The sequence below is a fragment of the Phasianus colchicus genome, chromosome 16 (genome assembly GCF_987193195.1).
Source record: "Phasianus colchicus chromosome 16, bPhaCol1.hap1.1, whole genome shotgun sequence".
NCBI lineage: Eukaryota > Metazoa > Chordata > Aves > Galliformes > Phasianidae > Phasianus > Phasianus colchicus.
In genome coordinates this window covers 11,853,493-11,873,864 of record NC_143451.1, presented here as the reverse complement: position 1 = coordinate 11,873,864, position 20,372 = coordinate 11,853,493, and the positions used below count along the sequence as shown (strand labels likewise).

The 20,372-nt window shown below is 40.5% G+C and overlaps 1 protein-coding gene across 3 annotated transcripts in view; it reads left to right on the top strand.

Moving 5' to 3' along the window:
• Positions 1-20,372, top strand: part of USP22 (ubiquitin specific peptidase 22) — an 87,968-nt gene that overhangs the window by 52,471 nt on the left and 15,125 nt on the right. For all 3 annotated transcript variants that reach the window (XM_031606519.2, XM_031606517.2, XM_031606516.2), the window contains 2 exons: positions 10,967-11,136; positions 17,136-17,283. In XM_031606519.2, coding sequence (XP_031462379.1) covers positions 10,967-11,136; positions 17,136-17,283 — 318 coding nt within the window. The remainder of the gene's footprint in view (positions 1-10,966; positions 11,137-17,135; positions 17,284-20,372) is intronic.

Here is a 20,372-nt window from a genome sequence, read left to right as displayed (position 1 = left end):
TTTCTCAAAGCTGATTTTCTTCCTCTGGGTGTTTGAAGGCAGACTCATAGTTGTTACAGGTCCATACACATCACTTTTATTTCACAGACAATATTGCAATTTGACTTCCTAAAACTATTTTCTGCGCCTCTTCAGATGCAGCTCCTTCATGCTTGGTTCCAGGTAGATAAGAGCATGGAAACTCCCCCTCTTTTATGCCAATTCAACTTTAGTGTAAAATATTTGCTGACTCGGTTATTTGTCTGTTACCTCTCTTTGGTGGTACAGTAGTTAACTTTCTTCTGTGCTGTGCTTTTTTCACTGTCATTATGTAACTTCAGCACGCCGTCAGAACACTGCAGATTTCTAGCATGAAAACTGCAGTGAATGTTGATCACTTGTCATTATCTCCTGGAACTTTTTCTAATGGGAAGGGAGATTTCTTTCCAAGAAAACCCGAATTGTAGCATATAGCCCTCTGAACAATGTATCTTTCTTTATCTAAAGCTGACGGCGGGTGATCTTTTAATTGTTTAAAGTTGAATAAAAGTTAGCAGTGTTGTTCAGTTCTAGTGTTGTTCAGTTGAAAATGAATGAATAATCAAAATAATGGATGCTTTACAGGAAAACAGATGTTAAAAATGCTTGGCTTTCTGCATCTGCCCCCCCTGTTCTCCAGCAGTCCAGAGGTCAGCAGATGCACCTCCTGTTTCCTTGAACACAGCCAGCATCGAGCAGTGATCCTCGTAAAAACAAAGCCTTCCTTGAAATGGAAGGTAAATTCTTGCTATGCAGTGCTGCAGTCAGTGCAAAGGTAGTGCTGTAATCTCTAAATCGAGAGCTGAATGAGGTTCAGAATTAACCCACATAGCTACACTGACTGCTGTGCCTGTCTTGTCATGGGCAGAGAAGTACCCTCAGCATGAGGAGATACTTTTGTTACTGATAAAAATAGATGGAAGAAACAAAAAGAACTTTTGGTTTGCTGCTGTATTTCCCTTGCTTAACTCCATGCTGTTAGGGAGCAAGACGTTTTCACTGAGGCCAGCAGTCTCCAACTCAGATTTGTTGATTTGTGGATCGCTTTTGGATTGTATTTACTCTAACCTTCCATTCTGTTCTTTCATATCTACTCGCAGTGCTGGGCTTTGTGTGGACAGAAGGTAGATGCAGTATATACCAAAACGAGTACTGTGCACAAACAGCATGTGGCATGGCTTGTGTGTCGTGGATTGCTGGAATAGCTCTGCGCCAGTTCAACAATAATTTGTGCATATTGATATATCTGGGTGCATTAAACTTCATTGGCAGTTATCCTACTCCTTCGGTTATTAATTTGTGAAATCTGTTTTTGAGGAAGGGTAAAAACTTGTAGGCAGCATATGGTGTGATATTGGGGGGAAAAGGACGGCTGCGGGTGTGAATTTGATTTTGTCAGTTTGGTGGGAGTACCTCTTGTTCTTTAAGGATGCCATCTGCACAGGATTCTCACTGCAAGTCTTATGCTTCTGTGCAGCTCATACAAGATCTCACTGAGCTTTGAGTTTCACTGTTTTGAGGAAGGGCAGAGTGAATATTTAATTCTGTGCTACATTTTGATGTATTTAATTTTGTTGATAGGCTTTTTTTTCTTTGCAATCATGTTGCCATATAGACCTTTCAAAAGATATGTTTACAACCTAACTGGCATCTAAAGGCTAGTTGTCTTAAAGCTCTGGATCAGTCATTCAGTGTTCTGACAAACACAGTTCTGCACTCACTGCTGTTTTTATTTTTTTTTTAGATGTTGAATGTCTCTTCCGTCTGAGCTTCCTGCAGTTAGCAGATAATCATTCTTCCTGTGCTCTGATTCATGGGACATTTGTCTTAAACTTCGTGCTGTATGGTGTTTGAGACAGGATAAGCTCCTCCCTGAGTCTCATCATTGCTTTAGGGCTCCTCCACGCCTTTATTCAGTTCATTCAGATTCATTTAGCTCTGTACATCGGGGTGTGCAGTGAGCGCTGCAGTTGTAGGGGGTCTGGTTTCACTGCTAAATCAAGGTGTGTTATGTACTGGATATACCTGTGTGGGGCATATCGTGTGGACACAAATAGTCACTCCAGCACTCAGTGTGACAGTATGTGCTGGGAGTGCATCGTATTTTGTTTTGTCCTCCTGCTGATTGATCTTTAGGTGTCGTGGGGCTCAGATAATCAAAGACACTGCTGACTATTAGAGCACTGTGTGATAATTTCTGGTGCCATGTTTGAAAGACATTTTTCTTCTGTTGCATATTGTGACAGCTTGGAATCCAGATTACATGTGTTCATTCCTCAGTGCGCTTCATTCCCTGCTAAGAGATCTCAGCATAGATCGGATCAAGTCAAAGCCCAACAGACAAAATTACTGTCTTGGCATATCAAGACCCACTGAAGGAATTCAGGGAAGTTTAGTGCAAGTTCTGCTGCAGAACTTAATGTTTTTCTGCTTTACTCATTTTGAATGAGAGAGTCAACTGGATGGAGATGATTGCCACAAGTGAGTCTGTGCTGTATAGCTTTTTTATTTTTTAAGAGTGTGATGCATTGGTTTCTTGATGCCTGAGATAAAAATAATTTTGTGATGCAGATGGTCAGTAAAAATGCTGAAGACAATAAATGACAGGGATAAAAGCTATCATTTTTCTTAGGAAGAAGAAAGTCTTTATGTAGGGGTGGATTAAACTGTTTCCCGAGTTTATTTAAAGGCCTTTGCCTGGCTTTAAGTTCAGATTATCCTTCATACTTAAAATACAAGGCAGCCATTGCTTTACCAGGAACAACATAGCTTCACGTCGTTGCCAGCAGAAATTGCTCCTGGAATACTGAAGCCACCACTGAAGTCACAGAGTATGCAGGGCAGTGAAATCAGAGGCAACATGCCCAATGGTGAAGAATGGGAACTCGTCTGGGTTGTGGAATACTTCATTTTTTGGCGTCACCTTCTGTTCTGGGCATCTCTGGTTTGGAGTTTATTTCATCTTTTGTGCAACAATAGTCTGGAATGCTGTGTTTTTTCATTTGTTTGGTTATAAGTTGCTTGCGTGTGTGTGAAAGACCAACCTGTCTGTTTGAGACAGAACCTCTGGTAAACCGTCCTTGGTAGCCATTGTACTGAATCTCATCATCGTTTGCTGCTGCTTATTCCCATATCATTGCTAGAAATTCTATGTTCAAATAAGCTACAAATCCATATCTGCTATGCTGAGCCTTGACTGCAGTTTTGTTCAAATATTACACCATTGCTTTTAATTGGAAGTACAGTATGATTCACGGCTGCTGCTGAGCTCCTATGGAGCTGATTTATAGCACTGCTCATAAATGCAAACTTTTTCCTTGATCCACATGAGCGGGTATGACACAGAGGAAATGAATTGAAGTACCAGATCCTGATGCTGACTGATTTTTGTTTATCCTCTGACTTTATTCTTGCATTACTAAAATGAATGATGCGCTGAGCCACAAATGCAAAAGCTCATATGCAAAATATCTATGCAGCCTAAAAATGGCATTGAGAATAGTTAGCAGCCCTGATTCTATAGCAGCAGTGGTTCTCTGTTCTTTCCTGGAAACAGGGCAGTTAGTTTTGCTTCCCAGGGCCATATGGTAGGAATAGCAATGTGTGCATTAGGGCTGTGGCTGTTTTGCTGCTCAGTCTGTGGCTTCAGACAGTTGCCTGCACTTGGGGTGTGTTGCAGCAGAGGTGTTCTGGGGGCAGGAGGGTTGGCTGCCTCTGGAACTGACACTTCTGCAGCCCCTCCTGACTGCGGCCATGGCTTTTTGCTCTGACCTCTGCTGAGCCGCTTGAACCTGCTTGAAGGGTCAAAAGCTCATCACTGTCTGCAGGTGATGCAAATCCTTTCAAGGTGAGACTACTTTTTCTGCCAGACTGTCGCATTAAACCATTTCACCATGGAGTCAAACAGGTGCCAGCTCAGTGCGGCGGGAGCATCCCCTTCGGCATCACTTAGCTGGGAGTTTGGATGAGCTGTCAGGGGAAATGCCCTGCCTTTCCCACCTTGTCAGAGGTGGTTGCTGCGTTTTGTGTCGCGCTGTAACATTAATCCGGATATGTGAACAGCCCAATGAAAAGGTGGAGGGGTCACTTCATGCCTTCTCTCAGTCTGGGTCAGGTGTGTGAGGCCATTACTGACAACTGAGAGCTGCTTCTGGAACAGCTCCAGCTGCAGGGAGTCCCGGACTCCCCTGTTGCAATGTTTTCTAACTGTGAAACAATTATTTTTAATATCTAATTAAATTTCACTTCTTGTGAGCACAGTCTTTTTTTTATTATAGCTTGGATAGGCCACAAGAGTTAATTACAGTCCTCTTTGCAGTTGCCTTTCACGTATTTGAAAATTGTCAGCCTGTCTGTTCCTCCATTGGCACTATCTTTTTAATTAACTAACTCAACCAGTGGGTTCTTCAGTTAGTTTCTCAAGTCTCATGTATTAATTTCATGCAAATTTTCACTCCTATTCTTGCTTTCTCCTTGGGTTGAATAGATCTCTTAAATTGGGTGCTCTATTTTTTTTTTTTCTGGGTATCATCAGCAGGAGCCTTACTGTCAGCAGGGCAGAGTAACCTCCTCTCAGCCTCTTCAGAAGCTTGTTGAGTTTCACAGTGTACCATTTGCCCTTTACAGTGCAGGATTATGTCACTTAGGTTGGGTTGCTATAATAGCTGTTGCTTCTGATTTCCTCTTTGTGAACTTAAATTTTCTCATTTCCTACACCATATTTTTTTTAATTGGACTTAATTTCACATAGATTTTCCAATATACTGAGTTGCTTTTGAATAGTTGTTTTGTCTTCCAATTACATTTAAACTACTTTGATGTAGTGCATCACTTCTGTAAGTCTATTTTATGTGATTTTATTTTGAAGCTGTTAAATAAAAATGCCGAATGCGATCAGTGCAGTCAGGAGGGGCAGGATTTGCACTGAATGTAATTGAATTCAGCTTTGCTGGCTGAGCATAGGACAGACATCACAACCTTTGGTGTGGGTGTGTCTGGACAACTTAATGTAGGTAGGCTGTGACTTATTGGTAACTTAGCTTTTTTTTCAGGCACTTTAAGGGGGAAAAATGTGGAAATGGTAAACTTTGAATGGCATTCCTCACACAGCATAAAAAGGGATGGATCAAGAAGGTCTGCATGAATGCTGAGGTCACTATGGAGCTGTCCCAGTTGCACAGAAATGTGCCAGAAGTTACTGCCAAAAGACTTCGGGTTGTCATGTGAACCTGAATGAAGCAATTGAGCACACATTTCAGTGCTGCTTCTCTGTCCTAACACTTAATGGGAGATCTGTCTTACAGCCTAACTGGGAAACTGACGCATTTCTCACGTGTTTTGTTTTTTCTTACTGTGTTTGAACCATTTGGCAGTCTGAAAGGTGAGCAAGTGCCTCTCTCTAATAGCAAAACAACTCTTGCCAAAGACCTTACAAACAAACAAAACCAACAGTGACAAAAGCAAACAACCAGAGGAAAAAGAACAACCCAGCAGTGAACTGCAGAACATCTTGTGAAGGTCTCAGCTTTGGTGCATAGGGTGTATTTCCTGGTGTGTTTCTTGTGGTCTGTTTTCATTGGTTGGGTTTTATTTTGAGTTGTTACTCAACTGTAGAAGGAGTCACATTTAGTTAATCTCTGGTAATTAACTGACCAACCCTTCTTTCTCTCTGAGTAGTTTTGGTAATGGGGTAAGCAGACAAGTAATGAGGGATGAATTCCACTTGCTGTACAGCAGTGACATACCAAAACAGAGAACTTCGCAGGTTGAGTGGTGCTCCATCTAAGTAGCCTCTGTCTCCTAACGCTGATGATGCATGCAAGGAAGAGAGCTCTGTTCAACTTCAGCAGTTAATGACTTTGCTGTACGTGTGCCCTTCATGGCGTAGCATTCTCACCTCCAGTGTACCATCTCTTGTAGCTGGACTTCAGGGTTTTCTGTTGGAAGCGGAATCAAGCACAGTTTATTTCCGTCCACATAAGGAAACTTTTTTTCTAATAAGTAATTTATTTCAAAAGTAATGAAAAATACACACTGATCCAAAATCTTCTGCCAGAAATTGGAAGATTAAAGACGGATTTTCATTTAGAATACAAATGCTATTTTTCCTGAGAGATTTCTTTTTTTCTCCAGAAAGCCTTTTCTGATGTGATTGCCGTTCTGCCTCTGTAGGTGCGGGTAAACTTGTGATTTATGGCCCAGTTCATAATGCAGCGGATACAAATAAGTCTCCAAATAAGTTTTCTCTTTATTAGCAGTACTACTTCGTAGTCTTACGCTGGCTGGTTCTGTTCTTAAGCTGTTCTCAAAAAGTGAATACTGAATGTCATCAGTGAGTTTGTAAAATACTTGAACAAAACAGTTCTAATTTGACTCTGCTTGTGCTGCTGTATGGGTTCCATGCAGGAACTGAGAAGGTATTCTTCATAGCTGAAGGACTGTGGAATAAATCCAGTGCAACGTCACAGTTTTTTGATTACTCCCATGACCAGTGGTGGCACAGAAAATCACGCTTTTACTGTGTAAGCTTTTGTAGTTTTGTTTATTTGCACACTGCTGCTCTCTGAAATTAGAAGATGTATTTTTTTCTTTCAAAAGGGACTATCTTTTGTGAATAACTGCTGCCACTGACCACATTAGCAGAAGCCATGCTGCTTCTGGCATGCAAACGGAACAGTGGTGTGTTGGTTGTTTGGGACCCATATTTGTAACAGGTGTGTTCTGGAAATGTGCAGTCTGGTTTCTACCTGGGAGCTGAGAGGTTTGGGTTCTTTTCCCCTCTTTAGGTACTAAGAAGTAGGGCAGCTCTCCCTTGAGATACGTTTTCAGAAAGATGCACTATAAATATGTTCTTGCTGTATGAACATAAGATGGAAAAACAAACTTTAAAAAAAAAATGTTTATTGCTGTGCTGCACTCTATTTCCAAGGGTTATGTTGAACTTGCTTCTTCTAAATATTTTAGAGATAAGAGCACTTCTTCAGCTTGCACCGACTTCGATGGAGCATCAGGGAATCACTGACACAGATGGGCAACTGGGAGGGTTGGGGTTGGGTCCAGAAAGTTGCTCGCAGGTGGTGCTGACCTGTGCTTGATGTACAAAGGTTCTTGAGCTGGTTGTGCTGAACAGTTTCCTGATTCATGTCACAGTTGCATTATACGCTGACCTACGTTTTTGCTTCCCAGATCTTCATTCAATTACTCACAGGTTTTTGTGCTAATATTTGTTCAGACTGGTTTATCTGCTGCTCTTCCAATCCCAGCACCAATCCTAGCTTCTGGGACAAACCTCTTCAGAGGGGCGAGTTAAGCACCGATCGGTTTTCAGTCTTTGGTGTTCATGTGTGGTCCTCTCATTTCCACCTCCCCAGTGCCCCCTGCCCCCTATGAGAAGTGGAATTTCCTTATCTTGTGTTGGTGTTTTCATCTCACCTGCATGGGTGGACTTGCAGGAATGTCCAGAACAGCAGTTCTGCATCACAGCAGCACGCTTGCCCAGCATTGCAGATGAATTGCTTTGAGCATCTGAAAAATCAAAAACCATTACTGGAAGAAGACGGAAGAACTGAAGGTGACAAAGGTAAGCCTGCTGCTTAGAATACAGCTTTGAGAGTGAGTGTAAAAGGAAATTCCTGCACAGGATTATGTCTACTCAGGGCATTGCACAAGTAGAATTCCTGCTGCTTTGTTTACACCCTGCCTGCATGTGACAGAATGGAAATAGTGGTGATTATGACCAAATATTTTCTTTGTTAATACAAGCAGGATAAATTTGTCTTGACAGCAGCAGTATTTATTCATTTCCAATACTTATATTTTTATCTGTAAAGTTATGAAGAAAGTAGTGCTTCTGTGCAAAACAGGATTACTGCAGGAGCACCCGTCTGCATTTAGAGTTGAGGTATCTCATTGGTTGCTCTTGCTTGTTCTGAAAACAGTTCATTAAAATCAGAGATAAAGTTACTACTAAAAAGCACAGCAGAAATCTACAGTGTACCACAGCCTTATAAGTGTAGTTAGATCTGCTGGGAATCGTTAGCATCAGCCCACCCTCTATACAAGTACTGTCAAATGATTAGATTCTGGTGGAGACTACTGATTTTCATACTAGCAAAAGTAGACTGCTGCATTTAAGATTTTGACACTTTATTTTTCTCTTAGTTTATGACTGTTACGTTTCAGTGCGGTCTCTTCCAGTTAAATATTGCCAGATTTCTTAATGGAGAGGGTGTGGCAGACACAACTCATTTACTTTCTGAATATTGCATTGACTAGAATGCTGCGTGGGCTTTGGTTTCTATCTGCTTCTCTCCCATAAAACTCCTTTTCCATAGGAGTTCCATACAAGAGAATGCATCTTTCTAAGTTCAGTCAGTTCTTCAGTATACATGCATCAAAATTTGATGTTTTTAGGATGCTCCCATTAGTTATGCAAAAGCTTAGCTGTAGTTCAGTGCATTGTACCTGTTCCATTTCAAATGTCAGTCTGAGGCAGTTTAGCAGCTGCAGTCATTGCTCTCTCAAGGATAAGAGTCATATATCCTCCTTTACCTTTCTCCCTTTCCAGTCAAGTAAGTTCTCATGTTTTACTACATTCACCATTTTCTTATTTTTATAAGGGTTTGAGGTATTCACATTTCAGCCTTGTCTGTTTTGCAGGTGGTTTTGTGTTGGTTCATTCAAGTGATGCCATAGCATAAGAAGCACCTTTTTTTTTTTTCTACCCATGGAAGACTGACACCGAAGACCAATCAAGAGCAAAGCAAGAGAGCTGTGGAGTTGTAACTGGTTGTCTGGTGGAAGCTTTGAGGAAGATTGGTTCTTCTTGTGGTCACAGGGAAACAAGGTCCAGCCTCAGGCATGTAATAAATGATGCTTAATAAATGATTCCAAAAAGCTGCCTTTATGTGTTTGCTTTTACTTGTGATTTTTCTACTAGATATCAAAGGGAAAAAAAAGATAGGGTGAGTCTCCAGATGGACCTGCTGGTTTCCCACTTGTCTTCTGTGCTGCACAGGCTGACTTTGAATGTTGCTGCTAACCAGTGGAGCCAAGTCTTCCAGAGAGAAATAGGCAGAGAGTTTTCTGCTCAGAATACCCTGGTGCATCTCAAGCATGTCCAGGGAGCCTCACAAGCATCTGTTGGCACAGATTGGTTTAAATAAAAACAGTAAGTTTTAAATAGATGATAGGGGAGAGAAGTAGGCAGGAGATACCAACTGAACATTTCTCCAGTAGCACAGCATGAAAAATCTTTCTGCTTGATATTGTTTGCAGAGATGTGTAGACTGGGGATTGACATAGGACTCTGTGTACAGTGTTGCAGCATCACACTGTATTTCAGACTGCTACACCAAATTAACTATTTAACACTTCGTTAATGTTGTGCACACATTTGTTGCCTCCCAGCATGAAAATAAAGCAGATGATTGCAATGAGCTTTCTGCCCAGTAGAAGTTACTGCAATATACATGAGGAACTTTGTCCTGCACTGTGAATAAACAGAAGCACCAGGAAGCTGTTGGAAGGAGGGCTGTGTTTCATTAGATACAGAAAAGGAGATTTCAGAGGGCTCTGTATCCATCGCCTGCAGCTCAGTGTGCAGCTCCAGCTGATGTAGTGCCGTTTCTCCCTGGTAACATAGCAACTGGACCACACCTCCTCCTGCTGAAAGATGCTGAAGAGCCCTTTGAGCACTGTCTGGTGTATTGCAAGGGAACTGCACCATTTTTAATTAGCACAGCATTGCCAGCTGATACTTTTCTTTATTTTTTTTCCCTGTAGAAGGGCAAGGCAATTCTTTGTTCTCTAAGTAATACATTTTTTCATTCATGGTTTATATAGTAATTCTGTTTATATTGCAAAGGAGGACCACATTCATTTTAAATTGACAGCAAAATTGTATGTGTATGTCAGGGCATTTTTTTCCTTGTTTCAAAGTAAACTTTTGATTTAAAAAATCAGCATTCTTGTCCACCTGATGACCTTGTTCACCACTCCTGTATGGTGGCAGTACGTTAACATTTTGGAAGAGTACTCAAGGACTTGAGCATCTTTTTCTTCTCACTTAGACTTTGCAAATGACTGAAAGCTTTCCCCCACTCCTAACCTCTCTTCCGTTGTGCAACAAAAGAGCATTCCTTTAAGCACCTTGGTTTCCAAGCACAAGAAATCATCTCTGGGCATTACTGAACGTTTGACTTAAGGTGTGATGAATCCTCTTATGCCAAATTGACTTTTGTGATGCGTGCCGTAGATGAATATTTGATGTAGTTAAAACACATGAGTGGAACTAGCACTGTTCAGAGTTGTTCTTTAAGGGTGTTTTGTTCAGATCTCAGGTTTTGAACGGAAAGGAGGAAGCACGAAGTCTGTACTGGATGTCACTGCCTGGCTTTTTGTTTGGCTTATATTGAGGCCGTTTCCTTTGCTGCCTGTCGTAGGAAGATATTTGTTGTATTTTGTCAGTAGAAAAACCTTACTTTGACTTTGTGACCTGCATGAGGGAAGGCCTCTTAAATGATCTGAGAATGAACTGATTGATTTTAATGTATCATACTGTTGCAGTTTATCAGTTGTTGTTGCCTCTGGGTACGAGCTTGAGGAGGGAGCACGTTTTGGTGATGTTCGGAAAAACAGCCTCTACAAAAATAATGCTGTTGGTGTTGCTGTACTTTGAGTTTTATGTTCCTCTAAGAATTTAAAGCCAAAAAAAAAAACAAAAACCAACAAATTGTACTATTGTTAAGAAAGCTTGTGGCAGTTTGTGACTTGAGTACATCAAAACCAACAGCCTACCTAAACATAAAGCTGTGTACTTGGAGCAATGCATACATAGTAAATCTGTTGACACCACCGTGAAAACTGTATAAAAATGCAAATAATTTAAATGTACTATTTTCTAAATACAGTAATGCTTACGCATCCCCTCCCCCTTCTGTCTTTATAGGTCTACGAGGGCTAATCAATCTTGGGAACACATGTTTTATGAACTGTATTGTCCAGGCACTTACCCACACTCCACTGCTGCGAGATTTCTTCCTCTCCGACAGGCACAAATGTGAAATGCAAAGCCCCAGCTCATGTCTGGTCTGTGAAATGTCTACGCTTTTTCAGGAGGTGAGTGCTGTTTGCTGCAATAGCATCACCTTTCCGCAGATGTTGGCTGTTTTGTATCCCAAAAGGGATTGTGTTCTATTTGCAAATGTAAAAGGAATGCAAATTCTGCTTCCCCTTGAGGTTGCAAATCAGAGCAGTAGAGAATGAGATCCTGCTGTCAGAAATACCTGACTGCTGAAAAGAAAACTCTTGGCCTTTGAAGACTTGTGCTTAAGTCATCATTGTTCAGGCAGTGCTGGTATTGGACATAATACAGTGCTGCCTGCTTTTCTGAGACTGACCTGCAGTTGTTTATCTTAAAGCTGAATGCGTGTGTTAATCAAATGTGCAAGTTGTAACTGGAAAATGTGGCACAGGCTCTTCTGGCAATAATGGGAATAAGAATAAAGCAATATGTGGCCTTGTGGTTTGAGGAACTGAACTGTGTAGGTTTCTGTAAGTATTTTACTGATGTTTATTTCTGTGCTTCCTAACAGAAAACCCTCTTTGCTATTATCTCTTATGTGGAAACAAATTAATGGCTGGGAGGACGTAGGAAGGTGGATGTGTTGATACAGTTTGTACCTTGCATATACGAGCAGCGGTTCTTTTGTTTCTCACTCAGGTGACTGGCCTTGCAACGTGCCTTTCCCTAAGTCTAATTTGTGCTGCATGTGATGGGCACATTCTTGTCCTTAGTTGATAGCAGACAAGCTTGACTATCATAATTAAGGGCTGTATGGCTAAATGTAAGCTTCAGGTTTTAAAAGGAGATGTCTTAAGAAACAAGCTCACGCACGCACTCCTGTCCTGTGCCTTTCCAGCAGTGGCAGATCAGCTTTCTTGGTAAGCAGAGCAAAACAGGGCCACATAGTGCGTGTTGGTACAAAGCATCTAAAGTAGCTGGGGATGTCTGTGTGCAGCAGCTTGGTGCAGGTGAGTTCAGTGTATGTGGAAGATGAAGTCCCCTTAGCCTTTCCAGTGTAAAGTTGCTTTCTAATCATACTCAGCACTCACTGCAATCTGTAAATTTTCATGCTGCTTATCAGTCATTAGCTGCATGCTGTACTTCTTATTTTTGGATTGATTTTTCAATTATTCCTAAGCCTGCCTGGAGAGGAGGTAAAAAACTAAAGGCAAACATAGCAATAGGAAGCAGCTACAGCATTATTCAGACCAGACGTGGATTTAAATGGGGAAATATCACTAGACACACAAAAAAGTATAAAAATAGTTCCTAATAATATAGAAATGTATTTGCTTATTAAAAAAGAAAAAAAAAATAGTTATGCTCTTCCATCAGATTGTTGTTTGAAGTCTAATTCTGATTAATTTTGCCACGTTCTGTTTATGCACGTGCATTGAAAAAAGAAATCCCTTGGGAAAGGAGGAAATGAGTATTGCATTACAGATGGAGTGGCTGGAGGAAACATCAGCACTGCCTGAGCCTGGTCTGTGTTTCCTTTCCTGTATGCTCAGCCCTGCTGATGGCCTGAGATGCCTTTTGCTAGACTATGTACGAGCACGTAGTAAAGAATGGGCAGTTACAGTAATGGGGCTTTAAGTGCAGTGTTCTCATTAAATTTAACTGTAATCAAGCTTAATTTCACGCACAACTTTGAGAATCTCAGCCTTCATTTTCCCCAATCAGAATTCATGCCTACACTTGCATTAGTTCTAATAATTGATGTTCTGTAAGATGCATGCAGATGAGCAAAAAGCCACCTCAGATTTTAGACTGTGGGAATAGCAGTGCAGTATTCTGTACAGCTATTGCAGCTAAGTGCTGTGGGAGGAGAACAGAAGGTGGCTCCTCAAAGTAAAACGAGCACTTTGTATTCCACAAACAAAACTGTTGTGTCACATCCAACTTTATTGATTTTAACAGTAATAATACCACATTGTGTTTGTAGCTCTCTGAGTGCTCACTGCTAATTTCTGTTTCCCATTCAGTTGAATTTCTGCACGTGCAGAATTAAAACAGGTATCTTACAGTCCTGATCTGGTTATCTTTCACATCCCAAATACGTGGCATAAGATTCTTCATTCTAACTATTCCATCTCTGCAAAGATAAGGTCTGAATGAAGGACAGCCAACTAATGGAGATCTCAGCACTGCGGTTCTTAAGAATTCCTTTGTAATTGAATTACTGGGGAAAGTTTAGTTCAGGTTCTGTCTTGTTTTTATGAAGCTTTCCCACCAGGATTAACGGATGCAGTTATCCCAAGGCGCCTTACCCAGTGACAGACGATCGGGGCAAGGGTTAATTTATTTCATCTCCCCTCCACCCTTTCTTTTTCTGAAGGTGTGATCTTAGGCAAATGGAATGCCAGGGGATCTGAAGAATGCATGCAAGTAAGAATTCTTGTGGAGAAAGAGGCCAGTTTGAACATTAAGTGAAACTTAGGATATGTAAATAAGCAAATTTTACTCTTCTGCAGTTCAATTGAAATGAATTTCTCCCTACTTTTTATTTAAAAAAAAAAAAAAAAAAAAAGATCATTTAGTTATATAGGTTATATCAGTGATTTGTCTACGTTAAGTAAGAAAGTCTAAAATTCTTTCACCTTGTAGTGGGCTGGTGGTGAGTGCCTGCCAGCTAGTTCTCCAGACTGAGTTCTCACCTTGAGCTTTTCTTGCAAGCACGCAAAGCAGTAATCTCAGGGTTGGTTTGTTTGTTTGTTTTAATAACTATCAATGAACGTTCTCACTTGAGCTACTTGAAACCTATTTCTCAATGTAACCATGACATGAATTACATGGCTCAAGAAAAGGAATGAAAAGGATTTGGGAATAACAGCGGTGGAACTAGATGAAGGGAAAACAGCATACAGAATGCTCATGAACCCTTTTTGCTGAAAGGGTTTGTGTACTCTTCTACCTACTGGTATTTGTGTTTTAGTTTTGTTTTACAAACAAAAGTTCATTCCAGGATGGCCCACATCCCAATGTTAGGTAAGTTCATGTGTGAAGTAACGCTCAGTGTGGTAGGATGAGTGGATTTGTACTCGGTGACAGGAATAGCAAGAATACCTGGGAAATGCAGCAGAATGCAACACATCCACTCAGAAATGTAAAGAACAGAGCCGCCTTTGTTCCTGTCATTAGTCATCCCCAGCAGCCTATCGAAGTGCCCAGCACAACTATGTGAAGTTGAGAAGTGAGGACAAAAAGGAGAAGAAATTAGATGCTGTATGGTTTTGATGTCTTGAGATTGTACAGGGTTGAAACAGCTTGTATATAAAATAAGTTGCAACGGAAGTACAATGTAAAAAAGAGGCTGGGACCCTTATTGTAGGCAGAGACCTTGCATTTTGTAAGGGAAAATGCAAATTTGGGGCCTATTTAGTAAAATCTCATCTCTGAAATAAGAACAGAAAATGCACAGAGCCTGAAGGTATAGCTGCCTGTCTGGTTCCTTGAACCTTTACATTTTGTTGGGAAACCTCTGTCGGTGTTGTTATATCCTGAAAGATGTTACCCACTCCCTTTATCCACTGTAAGTTTTCTGTACAATTAAAGTCCTTTGAGAACTAATTCCTAAGAGGAGGTGTTAGCTTTTCAAATTGGACTGGAGCCTGGGATGGGATTTATGCCTGTAAATTCTTGATTACAAGGGAAGTGTTAAGTTGGTATTTGTACAGGATACATCAGATGCATCTGTTTGTTCACAGAATTGGGGAACATCCTTACGTTTATTTTTGGCAGGAAAAAGGAGTGCAGGTGTTTATTTTGTTGGTTTTTTTTCCCTCCCTGATGAGTATTGATATATTTTTGGTAACAGTAATGCAAAATACAAAGCCGAGATTCTTCCAAGTCAAGTGTTAAGTGGGACAGAGAACCACGGTTCCTTGAGTTGTGTGTGAGACTGAGGGCACTGCATCCTGTTCTAACTCAGAACAGCAATTCAGTAGTGCCTCACCAGTCATTTGCAAGTTGCTTGAAGTAATTCTCTTTGAAATAAACAACTCACACTGTTGGATTGAAAACATTTTCAAAGAGAAAAATGTTTTAATTTCTGCTTGGAAGAATTGTGCCACTGAAGTCTTTTAGAGGTGACTTACAAAGACAACCATTTAGATTTGCACAGTTAACAAAAAGCTTTGTGTAATACTGAATAAATAAGGCTCTAAATTGACTTTTTTCCTTCTGCTTTTTATCTTTTTCACGTATTGGATCGGTGCTGATAGGCTGGGCTTTCCAGCAGCAAGGAAACAGCAGAGTTGGAATGGATGTTTTATACATTTGTACAGTGCTGCTGCTGAACACACTCAGATCCTTTTGTTTCATTTTGGTGTATAGAATAGGGAGCTTTTTCCTGCTTCTTCTGCATACGTGTATGGTCATCAGAATTTTTCCTAGCTGTGTTTCTAGTTTCTGTGTGATAACAACCAATAATACGATAAAGCTTCCTGTTAGGTTCTTCTCATCCTGATGAAGCACAAGAGAATGTAAAAGCTGCTGGCAGGTCCAGTGTCTGCAGTGGAGTAATTATGGAGTGCTGTTGGTGAAAATGACCGGCGAGCTCTGGGACTAATTGTAGGAGTGACAGAACAGAGAAGTTTTATTGCTGCAGTTCCCCGAATTATGTTGAGCAGCAGCTGTGTCAGCAGATTTCAATTAGCACACCACCGCTCCAGTCCCTTGGTGTCATTCTTGTTGGCATCCCAGTTGACTATTGATCTTTTTATTTATAGAAACACTTTGTGGTGGTTGGCTGCGGAGGTATATCTTCTGATTTGGAAGAAGGGGAGCTCACAATAATTAAAAATACATGTATTTTTATGGAAATACACTGAAACGTGTTTATGAGTAGATGAGCCAGTTCTAGCACCGTTTGCCTTCAGAAGACCAACTGTGTTTGTAGCACAAGGCCAGTGCTTGCACCTATAGGAAATAGCCAGGCTGGGTGAGGGAGAACTTGAAACTGGGAAAGGAAGCCTGCTTTTCCAGTAAGAGTGAGAAATGACAGACTGCTGGTTTTTTTAACCTTATTTTTGTTGTGTGCATTTGCTGCTTGCTGTATTTATTCTGTGTTTGGGAAGAGGAACTAAAAATAAATGTCTGTAAGTTTGGTAGGATCGTGGCAAAATGTAATTGTGGTGTTGCAGGCACCCTTTACTGGCAAATAGCTTTTTATAGGTTAGAGAAGGCAGAAGGCCCTACAAATTTCCAACTGTCAAAAATATTACCCTTAAACATTTCCTTTTTTAACATTCCTCAGTGAAATACCAGTTGGATCAATACATGTTGGTACATTGCCATGGGGAAGTTTGCCTTTGCAGATATTCTGTACTCGTCGGGCTGCAGACCAGTATTTCCAAATCCAGATAGAGCCTGAAGCCCAGCTGAACAAGCTTGTCTGGGCTTTCCCTCATGCTCTGCAGGAGCATCAGTAGCTCTCTGCATTGCTTTTGGGACCAGTACCAGGGTGCAGCAGTTCTTGAACAAACACACAAGTCATCTGGCTCAGAGAAGGCTGCTAGCTTTACCCTCAGGCTGGAATGCCAGAGTTGGTGTCAGGAGTTAGGAAAAAGTGATGGCAGACTCAGATGAGATGAAAGGAGTTGCAGCAGCTTGGATTGGATGTAATGGAGAAGGGTGAGGAAGGACCTGAACCTCAACCCAGGAAAGCAGAGACCATTACTGGTTTGGGTTATTTATTTTTTTATTTGCTTATTTATGTAAAGTGGAACTTGGCAGGTTTTTCAGAAAGAACCAAAACCCAGCAAACCCACAAATTTCTCTTTCAATAAGAGGCATCGGTATCAGGTTGTTTTGAGAGTTTTGTCCCTCTTTTGTCAATGCTAATCCATAGCTAAATGAAGGAAACTTCTCAGTTCTGAGACTATGTCTTCAGTAGTCTGTGATTAAAAACTGTCTTTTTCATTATTAAGACCATCAAAGTTAAATGATTTAAATTTATTTGACTAATTGCGCTCATAAAGATTTTAATAATTAAATGCATTAAGGCTGTGTAACTTGTTAACAGTCATGTCCTTTTCTTTGCTTTGAGCAGTTTTACTCTGGGCACCGATCTCCTCACATTCCATATAGGTTATTGCACCTGGTATGGACTCATGCACGGCATTTAGCAGGGTACGAGCAACAAGATGCACACGAGTTCCTCATTGCTGCATTAGATGTGCTACACAGACACTGCAAAGGTAAGGCTTGTGCCGAGTCTTCAATCAACAAGGAATGTTGGATCAAAAGGAGGTAGAGCAAAGAGTATCTTCCAGTAAAGCAGTCTTAGCAAGTTCCTTTTAAAACATCTGATAGGCTTAAAGGACAAGACTGTTCTCACTGTCAGAATTTCCTAATTAGAAGCAGACGAGTTTTTGCGTTGGTTTGAATGACCATCATGTTCTTCTCTTACTGGCTGAGAGACAATCTTTTCAGTTTCCATTTTAATTGTGTATACTTGAGGTAGTTGGAACTCACTGTGTCATCACTGATGAAAAGAACATAGGGGAGGCTGAGGCTGTTTTGCTTAAATATTATTCCGCTGTTTATGCTGCCCTATTGCTTACAGAAACGTGAATAAGAAAAAAAATGAGTATTTGTTTTTGATACTGTGTTTATTAATACATATACAAAATATGTAATTGCACAATACAGTAAAAAACACTCAGTGGCCTGCTTCTAGGAGTGAACTGTCTAAGGTGTAAATCAATGGATTGGTAATACTGTATGGAATTATGTATTTTATGTTTGTTAATTGGATAAAATTTTAACTGAGAATTCTTTGATTTGTTGTTTGATCTAATTTGATTCTCTTACTTGCACAGACATTTTCTACTATGCTTGTAAGGGAAGATAGTAGGGTTGATGCTAACAAAACAAAAAAGTTTCTTTGTCACTAAAAATAAGATTTAAAGCACTCAAATTTCCTCTAGTGCTCTTAGAAAAAGCTCTTAGAAGTTAGTTTTGTGGCTTGTCAGTGGACTGTCAGAAAGAAGGCTGCTATTGCTTCCTTGAAACGTTTTGAAGTCTTGCTTTTCTCTTTGAGAGAGCCTTACAGAGTAGCAGATGTGCTTGTTCAGTTTCATAATAGGTGTCCTTCAAAAGAGCCTTCTCCAAAGCTAATACTTCCAAGGAAAGGTGTCCACAGAGCAGTCCTTGTGTAATCATTAATATCTGTCATTCGACAATCACTAACGGAAATTCAGCAAGCTTAATGAAACGAGTGTTGAAGTGCTGTAAGGAATGGAGTCAATCCAGGTACTCACCTCTCTTGCACTGTCTATTAACAGTGAAGAAAACTCAGCTGCAAACAGAAATGTTTTCTTCTTGCTGTAACATTTCTGAACTGTTGGCCTAACAAATCTTGAAGCTTTTTCACCTTCTCTGATACAAAATGATGCATATATTTCTTGCATGCCTCAAGATCAGCTTGTGAAGGAATAATATTTTCTTAGAATTGTAAACAAAAATCATGCAACCATAAATGTCCCTGAAACTGAGAAATAACCTGAGAAAAGTTTGGTTTTTTCTTACATGTGTTTTGGCTTTAAATGAAGAATTTCTGGAGTTACCAACAAAATGGAGCTTTCTCAGCTGTATCTTTACTTTCGTTCTGTTTGGCCTTTCTGGTCCAAATGAAACTGAAGCTGTGAAGAAGATCTGTATGACACCCTGGTTGGAAAGGGCATATGCATGTGCGTGGATTGTTCTGCACTTGGTTGGAGATCACAGATTTGTTGACAACACACAGTTTCATAGCACATGAAGCAAGCTCAAACTAGGTTTTTTAATCTTTAGTGCTGAGCTTTTGTGGCTTGTGGGTACCAATGGCATTCAGTACAAGGACTGGAGTCCAGTTATTTAATTACAACCCTCAAGTTTGAGCTATTTGCATGAATGTAACAGCATCATTACAGTGCTACCAGTGGGAAGGTGTTGTCACGAGATCCTTGATATCTGTGCTCCCAGCTTTTAGAACATCTGCTTCTGAAGAACTGGAGAGAGACTTGTATTAAACTGTGGTAAATAACTTATGCCACATCAAAGCCATTTAAAAGAAGTGGTTGAGCAGTTGTGTGGGAACCAAACCAGTTCATGTAAACCAGAACTTCAAGTACGGTCATGATAAGGCACCTTTGGAATGAGTTGTTATTCAGCTGCATAGTGAGACTGCTTGCCCACTTACATGCTTAGGCATGCAGGCAGACACACATGTAAAATACACATAAGACAACATGTTAGTAAGAATACATCCTAAAGTTACAGTAAGCAAATTATGCTTTCACCCCCAATATTAAAGATTTGTTTTATAGAATTAAAAAACTTCTCAAGTTTACACTTCACAGTAATCAAGTTCAGCAGTTAGAACACCGTGCAAATTCAGCAGTTAGACACAGTATTGTCATGGGGATAATTGTGTTCAAAAGCCCCATCTTCTGGACATCATCCATGATCACCATGGATTTAGGTACATAAGTAAATGAAAGCGCTCCTTATGTTAAGAAGGATAAATACCTCATGATGCTGCTTTGGCTGATGCCAGTCATCACTTTTCCATTCCATTTACTTTGCTTTCCAGGAAATGCTGTAATGCAAGTCAGAGAATGCTGTGAATTCTCATTATTGATCTGTCATTACCTAAATTTGGAAAATGCAATTTTGTTGTGCATTAAAAGATAAGTTTTGTAGTGCTGCGTCCTACCAAGCACAAAATGATCTGCCCTAAAATTCGTGTATGGGCTGGCCCAGGTAGTCACAAGGAAAGTTGTATTCCTCCGTGGATTTACTGGAGTCCTTCTCTGCCTTTTGCTTGGCCACCCCTTCTATTTCAAGAAGAATGTGACTGCAAGAGAGCAAACTCTGTTCTGTCTGTCTAATGTATATATGAAGGTGCATGCACCCCTAAAGCTGATAGAAATCTTCTTTGTTATTCTTTTTTTTTATTTTATTTTAATGATGACTGAATAAATAGTTGGTTTTAGTTAATTATAGTGAAATAGTGAAGCTCTGGGTTCCTGCGTGATCACCCAAGTAAACCACATCTCTGAGGTGATGGCTCTCCTGTGCTGACACAGTTGTGCTGAGCTGCAGCATCTGTGCTGGGCACTTTCTGATGGCTAACAGGGCTGCCCTGTGCTGTGCAGTGACACCCGGTATTTCTGAAGGAAAAGGAATTGAGTTTGTAGTGCTTATGCATCATATTTTTTCATTTCAACAGCTGGGAAAGGGTGAGTTAACTGAAAAGTAACATTTTGGTGAGGAAAAAAGGGCTAAGCTGTTGATTCCTCGT